Source organism: Rhyacophila brunnea, unplaced genomic scaffold (genome assembly GCF_057557595.1).
Source record: "Rhyacophila brunnea isolate RB1 unplaced genomic scaffold, BYU_Rbru_1.0 scaffold_9, whole genome shotgun sequence".
NCBI lineage: Eukaryota > Metazoa > Arthropoda > Insecta > Trichoptera > Rhyacophilidae > Rhyacophila > Rhyacophila brunnea.
The window spans coordinates 6,761,960-6,781,666 of record NW_028233361.1 but is presented as its reverse complement, the minus strand read 5'-3'; the positions used below and the strand labels follow the sequence as shown (position 1 = coordinate 6,781,666).

The 19,707-nt window shown below is 35.6% G+C and overlaps 1 protein-coding gene and 1 pseudogene across 7 annotated transcripts in view; both read left to right on the top strand.

The window, feature by feature from the left end:
• Positions 1 to 6,233, top strand: part of lola (longitudinals lacking) — a 36,166-nt gene extending 29,933 nt beyond the window's left edge. For 3 of the 6 annotated variants that reach the window (XM_085959489.1, XM_085959487.1, XM_085959488.1), the window contains exons 6-7: positions 3,490 to 3,588; positions 3,740 to 4,513. In XM_085959489.1, coding sequence (XP_085815615.1) covers positions 3,490 to 3,588; positions 3,740 to 4,155 — 515 coding nt within the window. In that variant the 3' untranslated portion in view covers positions 4,156 to 4,513. Of the gene's footprint in view, positions 1 to 3,489; positions 3,589 to 3,739; positions 4,514 to 5,098 lie in introns of those variants that run through there. The other 3 variants (XM_085959484.1, XM_085959485.1, XM_085959486.1) reach the window with 2 other exon arrangements.
• Positions 6,038 to 11,668, top strand: LOC147063222 (longitudinals lacking protein, isoforms A/B/D/L pseudogene; annotated as a pseudogene). Its single transcript, XR_015072062.1, has 2 exons — positions 6,038 to 6,559; positions 8,232 to 11,668. The product of XR_015072062.1 is annotated as a longitudinals lacking protein, isoforms A/B/D/L pseudogene (transcript).
• The last annotated feature ends 8,039 nt before the right edge of the window (positions 11,669 to 19,707 follow it).

The following is a 19,707-nucleotide window of genomic DNA, read 5'->3' as shown; positions in this document are numbered from 1 at the left end:
CTATCGAGCAGAGAATATTGAATAGTGCACTAGATTAATATTTATGTACCTTCTACCAATGGTGTGATTTGTATAATGGAAAATTTAGATCAGCTATTTCAGTTCGAATAATTACAAATTTTCACGCAATATTACGATTATTTACGAGAATCGATTTATTTATTGCTTATTGAAATGAAAACTTGGATACATTCTTTGAGTGCAGAATAAGAAATTACGGTTTGAGAAGGACACCCTTCATGCAGAGCTACTTTCTACTGTGGACGCAAAACATACTAAACCAATATTCATAAGGTAAACAGAAGAGACTCTGAGAAAGTTTTTTTTTTTACTGAATAAAATCGGATATTGAGTCTACTGCCTGGCAAAAAGGGCCGAGCCACATAAAATACAGCATTGTCCAAACAACACGGTAGCGTGTCTCAACTGATATGCGAGTTTCTTATTTCAACTAAGGAGAAACATTCATTCATATCGGTGATGTAATACCTTTTGAATTACATGATGCCCTATTTTGGCTGTAGACTCAATCGGACTGCTTTATGCGTTGATAAATCAAGTGAGATATCTAAAAGATAAAAAATATCGTATGTCATTTTCTTGTAAAATATTCGATTTTACGGAAAACAAAAGGAAAAATTTGCAAGCTAATCAACACACTTTTGGAATGACATTACTTGATTGTCATATGCATAATTCTGTCAGATTGTTCTTGAAATGGTTTGTTATATCAGTTTTTTTTAAATAAATTATTGAAATGTTTCCAGTGTCACATCGAAGTTATCAGTAAAATAAAATATATTATTATTATGTATTACAATATCCTAGATATATTCAACATCAATGTATCCTACTACGGGATTTTCTATAATTAATAAGTAATGTAGAGTATAATAATACATAGTATCTCTTCCCTTATTAGATAATATGAATCCTATACCTATAATCTTTTTATTTATTGGTATTTTTACACACAAATAACGCTTAACCTGTCTTTGAAATATCAATCTAACAAGAATTTAGTAAATGTGTAGTTGTGATGTTTCCATGATGTATTATGTAAAATGTTATTTTTTTGTAATATATTCCGATAAAATTTAACTTCGGGGTCGTCCATATATGGCACACATCCTAAAATAAAGATGGGATCAGATATAATAATGTACTGATTTGTAACAAATGGGATGGTGGGGGTCATAAAAGTCCCATGGGTCGCTTAGTCACTAAACCCGCTCTGGAGGTATTTTTTGAGTTTCGTGCAAATCGTGAAAAACTGTTTTATGCATTTACGATGATGTTGATGGTGACATTTGTATAGCGATTTAAAGTATGCTAAAAAATCATGGTTTGAATCGCAATGTCTGATTGGTCGGCTGGCTATGTACAGCGGATTTAGTAACCTGTTATTTATCCTAGAGTGGATTTGGTGACTCAAGGTCAATATTCATTTAGATTTTTTGATGAAACGGCAGAATTTAAAACTCGCACCTCGATAGGCTGGTGAACCTATCAATATAGCGCATACGTACATTCAAAACTAAATTTATTGAAAAATCGCCCAGAGCGGGTTTGGCGACTAAGCGATTCAGATGACCAACAAAATATAAACTCATTTTTTCGAATAATCTGACAGCATACTGAAATCGATCATTTTATACTACTAAGGGTAAAAGATTTATATTGATGGTGGATGGGTGGTTCAAAAAAAATACTGAAAATCATATTGTGACATCACTTATGGATGTCCCTTTATAGGCAAATTTAATCATTGTTTATCACTGTTCGATCTCATTAGGAGTTTGGAGCTGCCACAGTTTTGCGAATACTGACTATTGTCTAGTTCAGTGCTTCCCAAACTTTTTCATAGCATGGCCCCCTAAATTTAAAAAAATTCCTGCTGAAAAAATTACCGATAGAAAAGCAAATCTGCATACAGGAGGTCCTCATTATCTGAGTCCCCGCAGTTACGAATTTGCAGGGAAATGCAAAAAAGCAATAGCTTACAGTCGTCAGCGGTCACTTTCAATCCCACACTCCTATGCTATTTTTGTCTTGTTCACTTTTCTTTTCTAAATGAGTCACAATTAAACCCATTTACTAAGTAATTTTGGTCCCGCTTGAAGAGGGTATTTTTTCGGTCCCAATTACCCTCAGATAACGAGGACCCCCTGTACTGATATCTTACAAAAACTATTAAATGTGCACAATTTGTAATATCAGTAGATTCATAGAACTGAATTGGAAAGAACTTGCTCTGTTTAATCCAAAATATTGATTGACTTTTAATATTGTCTTCCGTGCATTCAATTCTTCTTTTGATGGTATTATTTTCTGTCAATATAAATATTTTAATAAAGAGTTTGCATAATACGTTCTTATCTGAAAATATACGTAGATCATTGTAAAAATATTCATAAGTAAATACTTGAAATTCTACTGAAACATTTCGTGGCACCTTGTAGAAGCCCTGCTAGAGGTCCACGTTCCATGAGTTTGAGAAGCACTGTAGAGTGAGTAGTTTATATATAAAAATAATTAATGTGATCAGGAATAATTGAGGGGCTGAAGATTAAATGAGTACAAGTAACTTAATTATAAAATGAGTTAGGAGCAGTTAGCAGTTTACTCATTATCACATACCTAATTATGAATCAAATCCGTAACTGGTTGTATGAAAAGGTATAAGCATTTTATTACATTCATTCCATAGACTCATGTATAAAATGTTGTTATTGATTCGTATCAACATAATATGTAATTTAAATGTTTTGGACCTGACGTGTTCACCCTCAAACATAAAAAATATCAATATTTTCCCTGAAATATTAATAATGGGTCGTTATAAAACAAGATTTCATTTTTCGAATGTTTAAAACAGTTATCTAAAAATTACAGTCACATAATATTTAAGTTTGATGTCGATATAGTGAACTCAGTCACCGGTGCTCTTGTATTCGTTTAATCCTCAGCTCCTCGATAGATTTAGATCGGTATGGCTCCACAATAGGCTGTTCAAATTTAAAAATTCGGCATTTTTTGTTTACACATTTGGAAATTTTCGTCAAAATTTATATTTGTATTTATATGTATCGATAAGTAAGCTATCAATCGATATTGCTCATATGATCATACAATCGACCAAAAATGACCCAAAACTAAATGCATTAGATTAACGAAAACAATTTCATATACAATAAACGATTAAATCTGTTTTTGGTTAGATAGGCCATATTGCTAGAATACCCGTGATATAGCATCAATTAGTTATGAACTAAACCACAATTAATAATGATTTAATCATTCTCCTCTATTATGATTCCTCTTCGTATATAGGGAATTACTCGCGAACTACTGACTCCCATGAACAGTCGGTCACCAGTTATGAATTATGATACACAATAAATTATTCATAGCTTGCCGTATTATTAAAGCTGCATTGGAATGAATGAATTATTTTCACAATATCTTATGCGGGGTGTTCCCTTTCAGAAAGCAGAGTTACACGTTCCAGCACTAAGCAAACAAAGGCGAAGGATGACTATGGAGTGATGGATTTGGATTCAAAGACTTCACTTGGACCCGAATTCGGTAATTTATTAATAAAATTAATAATTCTAATATTGCTATCATAATTGACATCATCTTCCCGATGGACCGTTCGACTGAAAGTATAGTAACACTAATTGTACAAATTTAGTTTTCAAAAGAATGTGATCGTTTATTGTTTTTATTGTTTTAGACATGAAGTCCACCGATTCTGCCGCGAAAGTGAACCCTGATGAATTGAAAATGAAAAAGAAAGATCCTGAAGAGGCGAAGCAACCCGTCGATGTCGACACCAAATTGGAAAAGATTGACGATGACGATGTCATCAAGAAAGAAAACGTCTCCGATTTACTCACCGACCCGCTGAGGAGGAACTTCAAGCTGCCGTGCGCGGAATACGCCACATCCCAGGGCTACAAGTGCCCACACTGCAACCGTACTTACAATGCCAGGAAGAATCTGGTGCGCCACATCAACTTGGAGTGCGGGCGCGAGCCCCAGTACAAGTGCCCCCACTGCTCCCACGGAAACCATCGCAGGAACGAGCTCAAGAAGCACATCGAGAAGAAGCATGCCGGCAAGCCGTCCCTATCTGACTTGGATAACTGACCGCCTTTATATTGTTAAATTTTAGAAGCCTCTACGGTGCCTTATATTCTCATAATATTATAGTTTTACTTTTTATACTCATCTTTGATCCATCTTTGATGATGGCATTTTATATGGAAAATTTTGTTCTTAAGGTTGAAAGGATAAATTATATTTACATATTTCCCTTTCAAAGATTTAATGTTCCCCAATCGGCGTTATATATTATTACTATATTTGATGTTAAAAATTATAACAAAAGAGTTTTAGACTGACCGCAACGTTGTCTTCCGTTTGAATACTGTTGGTCGATGGAGATGTTCATATTTTTTTACAAGTTTAAAGATTCCGATGATTTCAATATATCTTTTAAACTGGATGACTATTGTTTCATTTCATTCCCGTCCTCTACTTCCCATCATCGAAATGGTAAGGACGTTTAATATTATCGAATTGATGAATTAGATTTTCGTCTATGATTATTATTTTCAAGTAGATAAATATTTTCAGGTGACGCCGCGATTTCCGCCGTCCCGACACCCAAAGGGAGATAATAATTCAGTGGAAACAGTCTAGGAAACGACTGACGAAGATCCGACCCTATAGAGAAAAGTAATTCATGGCATTCGCAATTGTGTATTTTGAGTTGCTATTTTTAACAAAGTTTATTATCGTTTAACACGCATGGCGCATGGAGTATTCCGTATGATTTATATTATTTATTTATCCGTCGATCCGTGTAGTGAAATTTTATTTCGGTAGAGGGCGTGGCCGCAGCGGCCCGCCCCGTGTTATGTATTTATTTATTTATTTATTTTATTTTTGCATTCATGTATGTCTGTCGTAAATAAATTTCCTGAAAATACGTTCCGTTCGTGTCTTGGCTTTTTATTTTTTTATTTCGCCTCGCCGACCGCCGATGAGCTGCCCGAAGCTGACCATTGATAGGATTTGGTTTTTGCAGGCGCAGCCGACGCCCCCCCTGCCGCCGATGTCCAGATGACCCGCCGGGCGCGCCTGCTCCTCCGAGAGGCCATCCTGCAGAACAACAACGTGGTGGCTAAGGAGGAAGACGCCAAGGACCCCCACAAGGCGGAGGCCGACTCGGACACGGAATTCGACGACACGGACGACATCCTGCTGCCCGACGAATCGGAGGTATTCGGGCCTGCTCCCGTCAAGGAGGAGGAGGATGACGGCAAGTACCCGCGCTCGGAGGCGGGCGAAGGAGACGGGGAGGGGGAGGGCGAAGGGCAGCCGCGCCACTTTGAGTGCCGCCACTGTGGCAAGCGCTACCGCTGGAAGTCGACGCTGCGGCGCCACGAGAGTGTGGAGTGCGGGGGCAAGCCGCCCGCGCACGCGTGCCCCTACTGCCCATACCGTGCCAAGCAGCGCGGCAACCTGGGCGTGCACGTCCGCAAGCATCACAACAACGAGTGGACACTCTTCGCCGACACCAAACTCCGGAAGACCAAGAAGGCGCGCCACTCCATGTGAGGCGGCCGCGCCCCCTCACCATTTGCCAAAGTTTTTTCGAACCAAAACTGTACATGTTTTTTTTCTTTTATAATTTATTTTCAGAGAAATTTATTCTAAATATATATATGTTACGTTATATTATTTAATTGAAATTTTGAAAGCGCGACATTCCCCTAATGGACGTACGTATCCATTCCGCTCTAGTGATATTATCTCCGCAGTTTCGGCGTCGGACGCCTGCAATTCAACTTCATGAGGTGACGTAGACAATAATTTAAGACTGACGGGAACGCTGCCCCATTCGCCTCGGGCGACGTCCGCCGCGGAGCTCGCTCCGATTCCGAGCCGAGGCATTCTCAGACGTGCCGTCGGCGACGCTCTAGACTAAGATTATTCCAAATAGATTTACGTTTGATATATTTATGTAGCGTTTAGGTTCGGATCCTCCAGGAGGTCTCCGATTCCATTGTAGAGTGGACGAAATGTACACGTTTGTTTAAATTTTATATTCATATTTGTACTAAATTGTTGATTTAATGTGATGTTTTCAAATTATTATAAATTATTTATACGGGGTCTCTGGTTGACTGTTATTTGAAATAAAAGTTTTAAAATCACCCACTTTTTGTTATTAGTTTTCATTTTTTGTGCTTTATAAATGACTAATTTTCAGATCCGTACCCTTTCCTCTCCCTATTCTGATGATTTGCCTTTACAGCTCCGCATGACAGCTTGGACATCGGGACTCGGATCAGACTAAATGGTAAAATGGTTTCCATTGGACTTTGAAGTCTCCTTCCCTCGGCTTCTTTTACTAACCTGTCGGATGTTTCAGGTGGGGAGGGTGTAATATTGACGTGGATCAATCGCAAGGACGAACGGGTAAGACCGGCGAAAGGGAACCCGTGGCCCCCGTGACGAGGAAGAGGGCACCCCCGGCACTTTAGTGTGTACCCGATGTTTTTCTTTGCGCTTTGAACATTATTTTTTATAAGTACAGTACGATCACGGCCTAAGTCTTTGTTTTGTATTCTAACAGTTTTGTTTGTATGGTGTCACAGTAATAAATGTTTTATTTTTAATATTATTTTGTTTTTATTTATTGACATGATTTTATACTCGTTGGCACTTTTCAAGTAGACCCTCACAGTCTCGCCGACCGTACGCGAGTATTTCTTTTAACATTTCTTCTGTAGCCACGCTATTAACCGTTTTACTGCATGCCTCCCGCCTCTTCATAATCCATACCCGCTTATGTATGTACATGTACTATTCTTCACTGTATCACTAATTCAGAATGTATGTTCCGCTATATCATATTATGTCCTTTTACACATTTCAACACTTATCTGATTCACTCGCTCACTTTAAATAACATTATTTATCACCGACTTGACATTTGTGTATATATGTGTATAGACTCGCAACAGTCACCGTCTACCGGTGATCTCTGAAATAAATTTCATCCAGACGTAGGCTCGTAGTATCCCTTAGTTCAATGGCGGCAATTCAAAGTTCTGTTTAAAATTCAAGACAGATATTTTCCAGGTCTGAACTGAGTTTTTCAGTTCAAAAAATACCTGAAAGATTTATTGAACTGTCAGTAGATCCGAGATCCCAATATTTGAGCTGCTTCCATTGATATGGGACTCACTGCACGCCTATACTCACGTAGACGGGGTGAAAGTGTACCGCCTGGTTAGTTACATCATTGTAATTTTTCGTTACTCATTTACTTTTTGTGGATTGCTATAGGGATGCAACACACAGCTTTCATTAACTTTTCGACCACCACAGTTGACTACATACGGTGCTAAACACTGGCATTTCGTTCACACCCATGTTGTTATATGGTGACCTTGATGAATCATCATCCAATTCCTTTTTCAAATATATCTATTTATAGCTAGAAGAATTTGCTATGTCCACTGTAAAATTTAAGAAAAAAGTAATCAAACATTGGTTAAAGGTTGACATTTTTTATTGTTTATTGAGAAATAAATTAGACTTTTTTACATTTGGAGATTTACTCGAGTGTGTTTGTTAAATAATGTACATACATTTGCAATCTTTCTTCAAATTTACCAGTCTAAGTTGTCCGCTGAGTTAGGACACTGCTGTAAAAACAAAACAATGATTCGGTTCGTGGATTCTATGCGTACGAATACGCGCTCATCGGCTGCCAGGTATTTAGTACGGCTCCCTGTCCTCACGCACACCATCAACCAACCGAATCATTGTTTTGTTTTTACTGTACATGCAAACATCAGGCTGTCGTTCAGTATTTTTCATATTGTAATTCACATCGGTAAATTTAAATTTGTATATCTATATATAGCATTTATTGCTACATTGACATTTAATAAGAAAGCAAACTGATAATGAAATAAACCTACCATTCATGTTAATGGTAATAGCAGGAATATTGCAGATACGTGAATGAGTAAGGAAGTGTAACAATGGTGTAATAAGTCAGGGTGGCACAGTTTGATCAAGTTTTACAGCTCTTATAACATATTTCTCATTTCACCGGTGTCGGGTGCGGCCGTCGATCCCTTGCGGAGAGGGTGAGAGGCGGATTTGTGGAAAGAGGTGTGATGGTTGTGATGTGCTTGCAGCGGAAGACATGAGCTTCACGCGCATTGGCGGGCTGTCGTGGGAGCAGTGGTCGGCGCGGCTGGCGGTGCCGGTGATGCGCGGGGCGGGGGGAGTGGGGGGGCCGGGCGCGGGAGACGGCTTCGCCTGCCCCGACTGCGGGCGCGTCTACAAGCTCAAGTCGTCCCTGCGCAACCACCAGAAGTGGGAGTGCGGCAAGGAGCCCCAGTTTCAGTGCCCGCACTGCGTCTACCGCGCCAAGCAGAAGATGCACATCGCCCGACACATGGAGCGCATGCACCGGGAGAAGGTCTACCTCAAGGGGGACGCGCCCCTCTGCCCGGACAACCTCGATGCCTGCACGTAGCTACGTAGCTCTGACACGCCATTTAAGTCCATTTAAAAATTCGAAAATGTGATATCTTTTGAAACATTTCACTTAGTTTGTGAGACTTGAGTTTACAGATCACCTCATCGATTTTTAAGGCGGAGTATAATCGGTATCGGTGATATCTAGTGGCGGAATTCCAAAAAATACAAGTAGATAATGATTGAAAAATTATCTCCGGTGCTACACAATATCTAGAAGAAATAAGGTAATTTACAAAACTACTCTTTCTGAAAGTAGCGCTAAGTAACTGATTGGGTATTAATAACTATTTCAGACAATTTTAATTAGAATCACTATTTAAAGTAGAAATTACATTTCTTTTTTATCATCACGATAGTGGGCAGCTCAATAAAATTAAACAAAGATTTTAAGTATAAACATTTTAGGTTCATAGATAAATCAATGTTTAAAAAAAATAAATACATTTAATGTAATGATAGTTAAAAAAAAAAAATTCACCCTAAACAACAGTAAAGCTTCTTATTGTTTTATGATAAATTATTTGTTAAAATAATTGGTTTGATAAATTTCATTTAATTGCATGTTTCATAATTCTGTCACCAAATGTCACTCAAACCGATTATACACCTCTTTAAGACCAGGTGTTGAATGATATTGAAATGTTATTTGAAAAATTTATATAATTGCACATTATCAATGTATAGCTCCAGGACAGCCGTAGTCATTTTTAAGTCTTATTTGAAGATCTTCAGGACCCATGCCAGATTTCAATTTAGATAACTTGACCGACCAGATAGTTTTTGTCTAAGGAGCAACTCTTTAAGTTTTACCACATGCGGACACAAGTGTCAAAAAGTGTGCAAATGGTCATTTCAGGAGTTGTTCGGACATGGGGACATGGAGGTCGCAGCTTGTACTGTTCATTCTCGGGAGTCATTTTTGTATCTGTTCGTCCCCATATGAAATCTCAGTGTCCAAACTGTCCATGTGACAGTTCTCGTGTTTGCGTGGCCTAAAACATTTTTTTTTTTTTAATACGAGATTGAAAACTGATTTTTGATTTTGTTTTTTGTATTGCGATGTCACATAGTCGTTTTTTTGAATGGAGGAGGCCACTATTTTTACAGCGCCGATGATGATTTGAGATGCATTTATTTTCTTAAGTTGAATATATCTACATTTTTATAATGCTTATATTTTTAGTCTCGGGACAATATTTCACTATCTATGACATATTTATTGCGATGTAGTTTATTTTAGTTCAGTTCCCGATGCGATCGTTTTCAACTAGTGTGCGGTGCGCTATCCCTTTTACACTGTACTATCCCATAAAATGGTCACGAGAATAGCCGACGAGTTCGGCCTGGGTAATTTCTAAGTGCCTTAAAAAAATGAAACGGTTTGCTAATGTTGATACTCGTCAATCGAATAGTTCTCTTTTAGTTTAAATGTGCCTTAAAATGTTTGCACATCAGTTCGCTGACGTCAACACTTGTCCTTTAACCATGTCTTTATTTTTAAAAAGATCAAAGTTTCTACGTAGCGTAATTAAATATTGGAACGCGTCGTATTATACTGTAAAGATTTATAAACTACAGTGATAGAGTTGTAACATTACAGCTGTGAGATGATATTCCTATACCACAGTGCCTTTCCATAGAATACAGTTTTATAATAATATATGTACATGTAAGTATTTTAGCTTATATTCAGTAATATTAAGGTTTTAATGCTCAGGGTGTGTATATTGTCGGTAGGGTCACATTTGATTTAAGTGTGATTTCTATTATACCAGCTATTGAAGACGCTTCAGTCATTTAACTAGAGTTTTCATGTTTATACTTTTTTATATTTAAGTATTTGAAACATCTCTTTCGCGCTTTCTGCTGATGCGAAACGTTTCTACATTGTTTTCGACAGATGAGAACCGCTTCGGTCGGCGAAGCGCGATAGTAAAAGCTCAAAAAAAAGCACAATTTTTTTTACAAACGTGTTGACACCCAAAGAGGAGAGTTGCGGGGAAGCGGAGGATTGGATGGTAATAGGCGAGGCGGGAAATATAAGTCAGTCCGAGTCAGTTTCATTGATCTTATATATTTATTGTATCCTCATGGATTCTGATTTTGCCATATTGCATGTTCCATTATTTCATGGTAAATACTCAAGTTATTTTTAATGTTTTATCTCATATGTACTAGGAATACGTTATACTTAACTCTATTGTATGTTATACATATTAATATTATTGCATTTATTGACACTTGTCAGTGAGATAGCCGAGACATTCCGCTGCGCACGGGGCTGCGGTCATTCGGACCGTCGCCCCGCTCGTACTGTGCTGGCGTTTAATTAAACTCTCGCTTTAAAATTCGTATTTGTTGCTTTGCATTTATTTTTTAGTTTTTATGTATATTTTTTTTTACTTATCTTAAAATAAAATTAGGGATCCAAGGGTAGGAGGTATATTTTTGCATAATATATTAGATATATTTTTTGGAATCAATTTTTTTTTGCAACAACAGGGTTTGTAAATGTCTCAGATCAAATCCCGCTTTATATACATAATGTATTGTGATTTAACTTTTGTACTTTTGTATGTTTATTTTAAGAAGACAGAAATCATTGGAAGAGGTTATAGGCCGTTATCTTGTTGTCAGTCATTTCCTAGTGTGATCTTTTACAAATCATAGTTAAGCGTTTACATTATCATTACCAGACACCACTATTTGTTATAATGGATTTGAAAAGTGACTAATCTATAAGGTGTACATTTTTTATGGAATTGTTTTCCAGCATTTTTTACTCAACTCAACTTATGTGTATTACTATTGTGGGAATACGAGGTGTATTGTTCACCTCGCATATTTTTTTTTGCAAGGTACAGAGCCTGTATGATCAATTTAGAATATAAGTTGATTATCTTGAGAGTGTACGAAGACCGATGCGGATTATTATAGGTAGTAATGTTAGACGTTCTAGAAAATTTCATAATTCTTTTTAAACTTCAAATCATGTAATAATTTTACCTTTCAATATATTTTTTTCTTTTTATTTTTTTATACCGCATTGGCTCTTTGACATTTGATTTAATAAATCTGACATTTTTTATTTTTTCTTTTATTTATGTTTTCCTTTTTTTCATCCTATTATTTAAATTCACTTTAGAAATCATTTATTCTTGAGATGTGTCTGTTTCAAAACTCAATTTACATTTTTTTTTTAAAACACGTTATAATGTTGTCATGTTATTTCAGGTCTAAGGGATATATCTATCAATTTATTTTGTTCCTAAAACCATTTTTTTTCTCATGGCCATAGAAAATGAGCATGTATACATCCTGTATTTTTTTACACTCTACCTAGCCCAGACAATTGTTTTAAATAATTTAATATATTGTACGCACTGCCATCTCTTGGAATCGTGATGAAATACTTAATCAAAATATGAATCTTTATGATTTAAATGTTTATAAATTTTTTCATAGATATTCAAAATAATTTTTCGTGTTCTTTAAAAAAAGATAATTAGTCAGAACTGGATGCCTCGATTACACTGAATTAAATTCTGCATATTTATTTTGAAGTCCAAAACTATTTTGGCTTTTCACTGTTGTCTTAGAGCGGAATGCACAATCTAAGATTTCGTTCCTAAGGATAAGTCGCCGAAAATCATGACTTAACTATAGACAATCCTGAGTATAGAGTTAAGGAATCCTTAACCATAGACTACTTTTGTTATGAACACGCCCCCTTCTGTATTACCATTTACCACTGACAGCTGCTGTCAAAATAAATTCGCATGTCTATAACACAGTCCATACACTCAAATTCATTTGACAATGTATCTCAATATGGATATTGATAGTGTTAATTCGTTTGGCATGTACTTGCAGAATATTATTTTATTTTTATACGCCAGCCCGCAGAAATACAAAATACCAGATGAAGAATGACACTTGATGCTAGTGTTACCATGTTAAAAAAAAATCTTGTGGTGCCTGTGGAATCACGTATAATGACTTATAACGGAAACATAAGAGTATTATAATTAAATATTAATATGTATTTATAGTTATTGCATTTATAAAATGCAGTTGTCATATTTTTGTCATCGTTTAACGATTATAAAATAATTTACCTAATTCACCTAACGAGAATTTTTAAATATGGTGTTATTTTCAATAAAAATGATCTTAACTAAGGACAGTGTTTCTGCATAGTGTTTTCTGCTAAGGAAATTTTAGTTATGACAAATGTTTCTGCATTCCGCTCTTATTAACATTGAACCGATGATGTAAACAATATTATCTATGCTCTTTAAAGTGACAGATATGCAGATATAGCAATTATTATCCTATAAATTCAAAAGCAATATTTCGTTATTAAATAACTTATTACTTTGATTTAGTATAAAGACAGTAGCTGTCTGTTGACAGAATTGAAAACATTGTGAACAGCTGTTATCCTAGTATGTACTAGGAAATATCTGCAAAAAATAATCTGGGTCAATAACTCAATGCCCCTGAGCCTTATGTTAGAACTTGCGAGTCGTGTGGTCGAAAACTGTGCGGTATGACAAGTTGGTATCGCCCGTTTCATACCGTATACCATAATACCTATTTTTGAAGCCACTCGCGAGTGACCAGTTGGCAACATCGCCAAAATCGATGTCTATGGTACGAGATGAAACGTCAAAAATGAAATGTCAAACGAAATCATTATTTTTGTTGGTTATGTTTGTGTATAATTCCTATAATATTCGATTGATTTAGTATAATATGATTTAGATATATGTACGTAGAATATAACCTTACATAAATGCGAAACCATATAATATTATTACACTGTAAAACAAGATTTAACAAAATAAACATTTATTTTTATGTAGGTATTTATTCATTACAAACCATTATAAAACATTAACATAATTAATTGAACTCAATATAACAGAGTATTAAGTAACATTGTGAATAATATAATAATTTGGCATCTTTATTGTTCATAAATTGGTAATTGCCGTATTCTTTCCGTGAGCGAACTCAGTCATTTTGACGTTTTGTTTTCAAGGTCACTGTCACATACGAAACGAAATATCAAAATAAACATGGAAATAGGTACATGAATTCACGTCCTTCGTCGTGCAAAAGTAGCAAAAGAAAGGAGAGGTTATTTCCGTCTCAACATTATACCTACCTACGACTTTTTAATTCTCCATGGATATAATATTATAAACGTCATAATGTGTCAAAATATAACATACATCTTCTAATCCACCCATACAACCATATTCATTTTTTCGCATTGTAAACTCTTCACGCTTGTAGATAGTAACATTAAACTTACGATAATATACCTATATGGCGTGAGAATTTGTAAAATTTATCTCACAAGCTCTTTGTTTAACCGGAAATTACGTATAAATAGTGCATCACTGAGTGAAAAAGCATTTTGACATAAGTTAGCATAATTATTTGATCTGTTTCGCGGATGATTATATGATCCTAAAAGTGCAGCAAAAGTAACTATTTATGGAATTGACATATTTTACAATAATTGGGTGAACGATACAAATATATAGGAATGCTTTGGCGAAATATAAAATAATAATGTGTAGGTGATTATTCTCGCGAGCCCAATAATAAAATACTATCTTTTCGCAGCCTAGCCTTTCACTTTTATTTGACAGTTCAAAACTAAATTATGTTATCAGTGCGCATGCTCACAGACTCAAGTCGTATGGGCGACTATGGTCACGAGTGCCCTTTGGTATGGGCAATAATGTCGACACGGATTATGACTAATTCAGGTAGTGATAAGTTTCGATAACCTACGTCACGTTTGCGAATAACTACGATGTTTCACACGACTCGCAAGTTCTAACATAAGGCCCCAGAGCCCCAGACCGGAGATTGTATTCGAATCCCAGTCAGTCCAAGGTTTTTTGTATGATTATATTACAACAGTTATGTTTTGAGGGTTTTCAAGTTATGTACCTATTCAGTATTGTTTTGTTTGGTAGATGAGAAAAGACGAAAAACTGCTATTACTAAAAACTATAATTTTACAAACTGGACACATTGTTGATAAAATTTCATTACTTCAAACTGTATCAATACACCGAACATAAGCTGCAGTTTCAACTTTGATTTAAAACAATCCGGCATTTCCTCACCTTTTAGGCTACACCGAGCGGAAACAGAAATACTTACGGGACACTACATCTTTCAACACATGAATTGGTAAAGAAAACTTGCTCTTCCCTCCAAATCCCTCTAAAACCAAAGAAAATCAGTTTGATAACAGTACGATTGGCTTTCTGCAAAAATGTAAATTGCATCCTTAATTGAACTGGACTGCATTTTCTTTGTGGTTCTTATTCCTAAAAAAAATTGGATGTTCTGTATGCCAGTATTTAAAATTTTATATGGTTCTAAAAAATTTAGAGAATTACTCCGTATGGCAGGTTGGCCGCCGCTGGTTTAGGCCATGTCATCTTCTGCATGCTGTACAGAGTAGTTATGTCCTTTCATTATATGGAGTGACAATTTCCATTTACTTTTCGGTAATTTGTGGGGAAGCGGATATTATGACTAAATTCTGTTACTGATACTGCTCAGTGTTATTTTCGCTTTTACCATTTAGGTACTTATAAACTTAATGTATTTGCTTTGAACTGTAATTATGATAATTCTTCTTTATCAGCAATTTTATTCATGGAGTCTATATAAACAGGCTGGCAATGTCTAGTACCGGCCATCCCAGGGAGGAGCAATGTTCTAATAATTGGAAGCAGGTAAAATATTAATGTAACTACAAAAACCATCATTACTCTGGTTCAAGTGTAAGTTTAATTTATTGAGTTAAAGAAAATTATATCTAGCAACATCTCTGTTCGAAATTCAACTGAAAACTAATTATCGAAATTTAAGTAGAAAGTCCTGAAAGTCATTCAACATTTTTTTGCCAATAATGAAATTCATCAATCAACACTTGGTCAATATCACAATTACATGTATAGTTTATCATTGTAGCAATAGTAAAATTCTAATATGAACTGGCCTGCGAACTCAGTAGGGTGGGGGACGCATCTTTATGATAGAAGTACATTATCATGGATGGTTTGTGGTTTTCTTTTGAAAGAATGGTAATTAATAGTAAATACTACTAAGCTATGGTGTGCCTTGACTAATCGGCTGGCTGAATAACAATAGTTACTTTTATTTTTTTAGCTGTCAATTCATGGAACTGCATTGTATTTGATTTAATAAAACATAATTTTTTTTTTGTAGTACTTATTCCACTTTAAATAAATTTGGACCGGTTTCGTCTCCTTCAGTTGAAAATGTCCCTTTGAGGCTTTGAGGTCCAAATTTAGTTATTAAAGTGGAATAAGTACCACAAAAAAATTTGCGTTTTATTAAATCAAACAAATAACAATAATTAGTGTCACATCAGTTTGAAAATCAATAATCTATGCAAAGCACCTGTCCCAATCTGGAATTGCTCATTAGCAAGAGGCAAAACATCGGAAGTATTGACAGCTTTAAATAGGTACCTGGGGATAAACATGACAGGAGATGACACTTGGCAAAAAGAGCTTGTTATCTGAATGGGAGTGGCTGGAGCGACAATCAACTCGCTGCAGAATGTCTGCTAAGTACTCAGTTAAAAACAAATAGCGTCTGTTCAATACTTGCATTCTGGTGGAGCTGTTTTCCTATTGCGAGTCATGGCACTTTACGAAGGCTAAGAGCAGCTGTATACTGAGCTTCGAAAACGTATGACTAAGAAAGCGAGCCATGCAGCCTCTTGTAATGTCGAAAGTAAAGAAGCAATATTGGCCTAGCTCGTCCACATGCTACGGATGCTTTAAGAGAGTTTTAACCCAGCCTGCCTATTCAAGCCAACTAGATTCGGCATCCCAGAAGTTCCCTAAATACCAACAGGAGGGTGTATATAGCGGAGCTATGGGATACTGGTGTGACCTGAGAATAAGCAAGAAGACTGGCGAGCGATAGAGACTCTTGGAGACGTCACATGGTGTCCATGTGCTTCAACCGGGGAGCGGACATGGATTAAGAAGAAGTGCTACATCTCTCTGAATTCTTGAAAAAATACTTGTCATAGTTCCCTATATCATCAACATACCTTCAAATTGCACAATATTTATTTGTACGTTTGCTACTACATGTCATTTGTAAAAAGGCACTACAGATGTTGGGCTTCGTCTTGCGTACTTCCCGAGTCTTTTCGGATGTTATGGTATTAAAAATCCTTTATAACTCCTTAGTTAGAAGCCGGCTTGAGAATGGGTTGAATGTTTAGGCCCTGCATCATTTAAAATACGACTTTATGGTGGAGAGCAAGTTCAGAAGAAATTTTTGAGACTCCTTTGCTTGAGGTTGTATGGATACTATTTGTGGCTTTATCCAACTGGCTTCCTCTTAGGTATGCTTTTACACACTAGTTTAAACACTAGACAATATTTATATTAGGCCATGTATTTTTTCTGAGTTATATGTGGTGTAAGTGAGAATTCTGGCATTCTTGGAAGTATTGCCCTGTGTGTCCATGATAACTACCTTAGAAATCGGGAGCATCAGTTGTTTGTTCTCCCAACGTACAGAACTAACCTGCCATTGATAATGCCAATTGGGAGGGGAATAACTGTTCGACCAAATCGCTTCGGATGTTGACATTTTCCACCTACATGAGGATGAGTATTTATTGGTGGGCATTGTTTTATAAATTCTTAAAATAGGGTCTACTTAGCTCATTCGGTGTACTTCCTTGTATTTTTTTTTTTTACTCTTTCTACTGTTTAATAACTTAATTATCTATTTCTTTTTTTTTAAATGTTATGTGAACGCCTTAAATTAATAGTTTGTAAAGTTCACTAAGTATACGTAAAAATAAATTAAAATTTAATTTATAGAAAGGGATTCACTCGGGAGTAAATGTAGAAATTATTGTATACCTTTTTGTACTGTTTCAGTTTGCTGTGCTATAAAAGAAGAATCATCCTGTGGAGATGTCATCAAACAGATTGGATTGAATTCACAATGATTTCTTTCATGTCATCTGTTGATAGATTTGTATTATTGGTGTAATTTTGATTATTGAAAATATTCTTGTCTATTCCGTTCCATAAAAATCTTTTCTATGAAATTGTACTATTTATAATTTATATTAAATCTTCATCCTCGCTTTTGGAAAGGACGACAGCACAAAAGGTCAGTTAATGTTGTATCAAAGCAAAAAAATACAACAGGAAAAACTTTATACTAAACGGTCAACCTGTAGAATGAAAACAGAATGCATAGTAAGAAGGAGGGATACTATGATGGAAAGAGTACATACAGTAGGTTAAATTCATTGACAAATCAACACAGTAAAATTAATATTATTGGCTGAGGATACATTGAAAATTGACTTTAAATTTAAAATCTAATTGAGGGATTTGTAGTTTTGGAATCTGTTTTAGTGAACTGACTCACCTTTTAGCATATTCAGGTCCTCTGTGTATATAATTTATCTAACATGCGAATTCTCTATTGCTATTGCTGGAAGATGCCGAATGGCAAAAACCTTGCCCACTTAAACTGATTCCTATAAAATGGTACAAATCTCTCATTCGTTAGAATTTACATAATAAAATATATTAGGATTCTGTGTGTCATGTTATAATACCTCTGTACCATTATAATCAATAGTTTTTATGCAAAACAATGTTAGTTTTTCATTCACATTTTTTTTCTATATTCATCTATCAAGGCATTGGCGTATATTGTCTTAAAAAATAAAAACCTACAGCGCATCTGACTGTCTCTTGTTTCATTTAATATATTTTTTATTTAACTTACTCTTAAATTATTATTTCTGCTTCACCGAAAGGATTGAAATTTACCGATAATATCTCTATTTGTTTGTTGTAGTGATGTACCCTAAGATGATGGTGATCACACGCACCAATGTGCCCGTCAGCTTCGAGAAGACCCGACAGCCTACAGTATACGGTTCTAAGTTCACCAAACCGAAGTTCGATGTGCGTCGTCCCTTCGAATGCCCCAATTGCCACCGCTGTTTCACCTCCATCGTGTTCTTACATAATCATATGAGTAAATACTGCGGTAAGAAAAAGAGGCAGAGCATAACGCAGCCAAACAGACCGTTCCTCTGTAAAAATTGTTCGGCAAATTTCTCTCATCAGAAATTTCTCAATAGACACATTAGAGAGAGCTGCTCTAAAACGCTACCAAAGAGAAAATAATAACGGCTCAATCCAAGCTAGCCGGTGATATCTTATGTTACCCTTAACCTGAACATTGATTTGGTCAGTTTTAAAGAATCAGTCTTATCAAAGTTATTAGAAAATTGTAATAATTATGTCAACTCTACAAATTGTGATTTGTTTTGTGCAAGGGATCAAATTTGATATTATTTATCAAATTGAGACGTTAAATATATATTATTCTGAGAAAAAATGTGAGTTTGCCAAAAGAGGAGAGAAAAAGATGCCCCAGCATGAATTTTGAAATTTTTTCAATGTCGATTTTGGAGATGACCATATGCATCAAAATTGTTGAAAGCCCAGTCAGTTTTGATCACCATCGAGTTAACTGCGCAAAAGAGATAAATAACTTTGTTGGCTGCTCACTGATTTACACCAATGGACGGTCCCGATTACCTTATACGAAACATTTAATCATTCCTAACAAAATCTATAAACTCGTAAAACCTGCAAGAAATGATTTAAAATCATATCCTATATAATATCAATAGTTTACCTACATAAATACTTGAAGTAGTCCAATTTGTCTGACATCTTACATTGAATGTCATGAGATATTTTGTTTTGGAATTATTTGCCGATAGGTACTGCGCAAACATAATATCATTATAGTTGCAGTAATTCTGAAATATTCCAATGGCTCTAAAAATATTCTTTCAATAGCAGTTCAAAGCAATTTTATTTTAAAATTTTTAATTATTTAATTAAATTTTTTCCAAAAGTTAATTTTTTACTCAGCCTAAAATACCTACTTTTCTTTTAAGTTAATGTTCCCAGTATATTAATAATAATATTATTATCCTCTTCGTAAACTGACCAAGTCAATTAATATGATTTAAATAGTATTAGGTCAAGC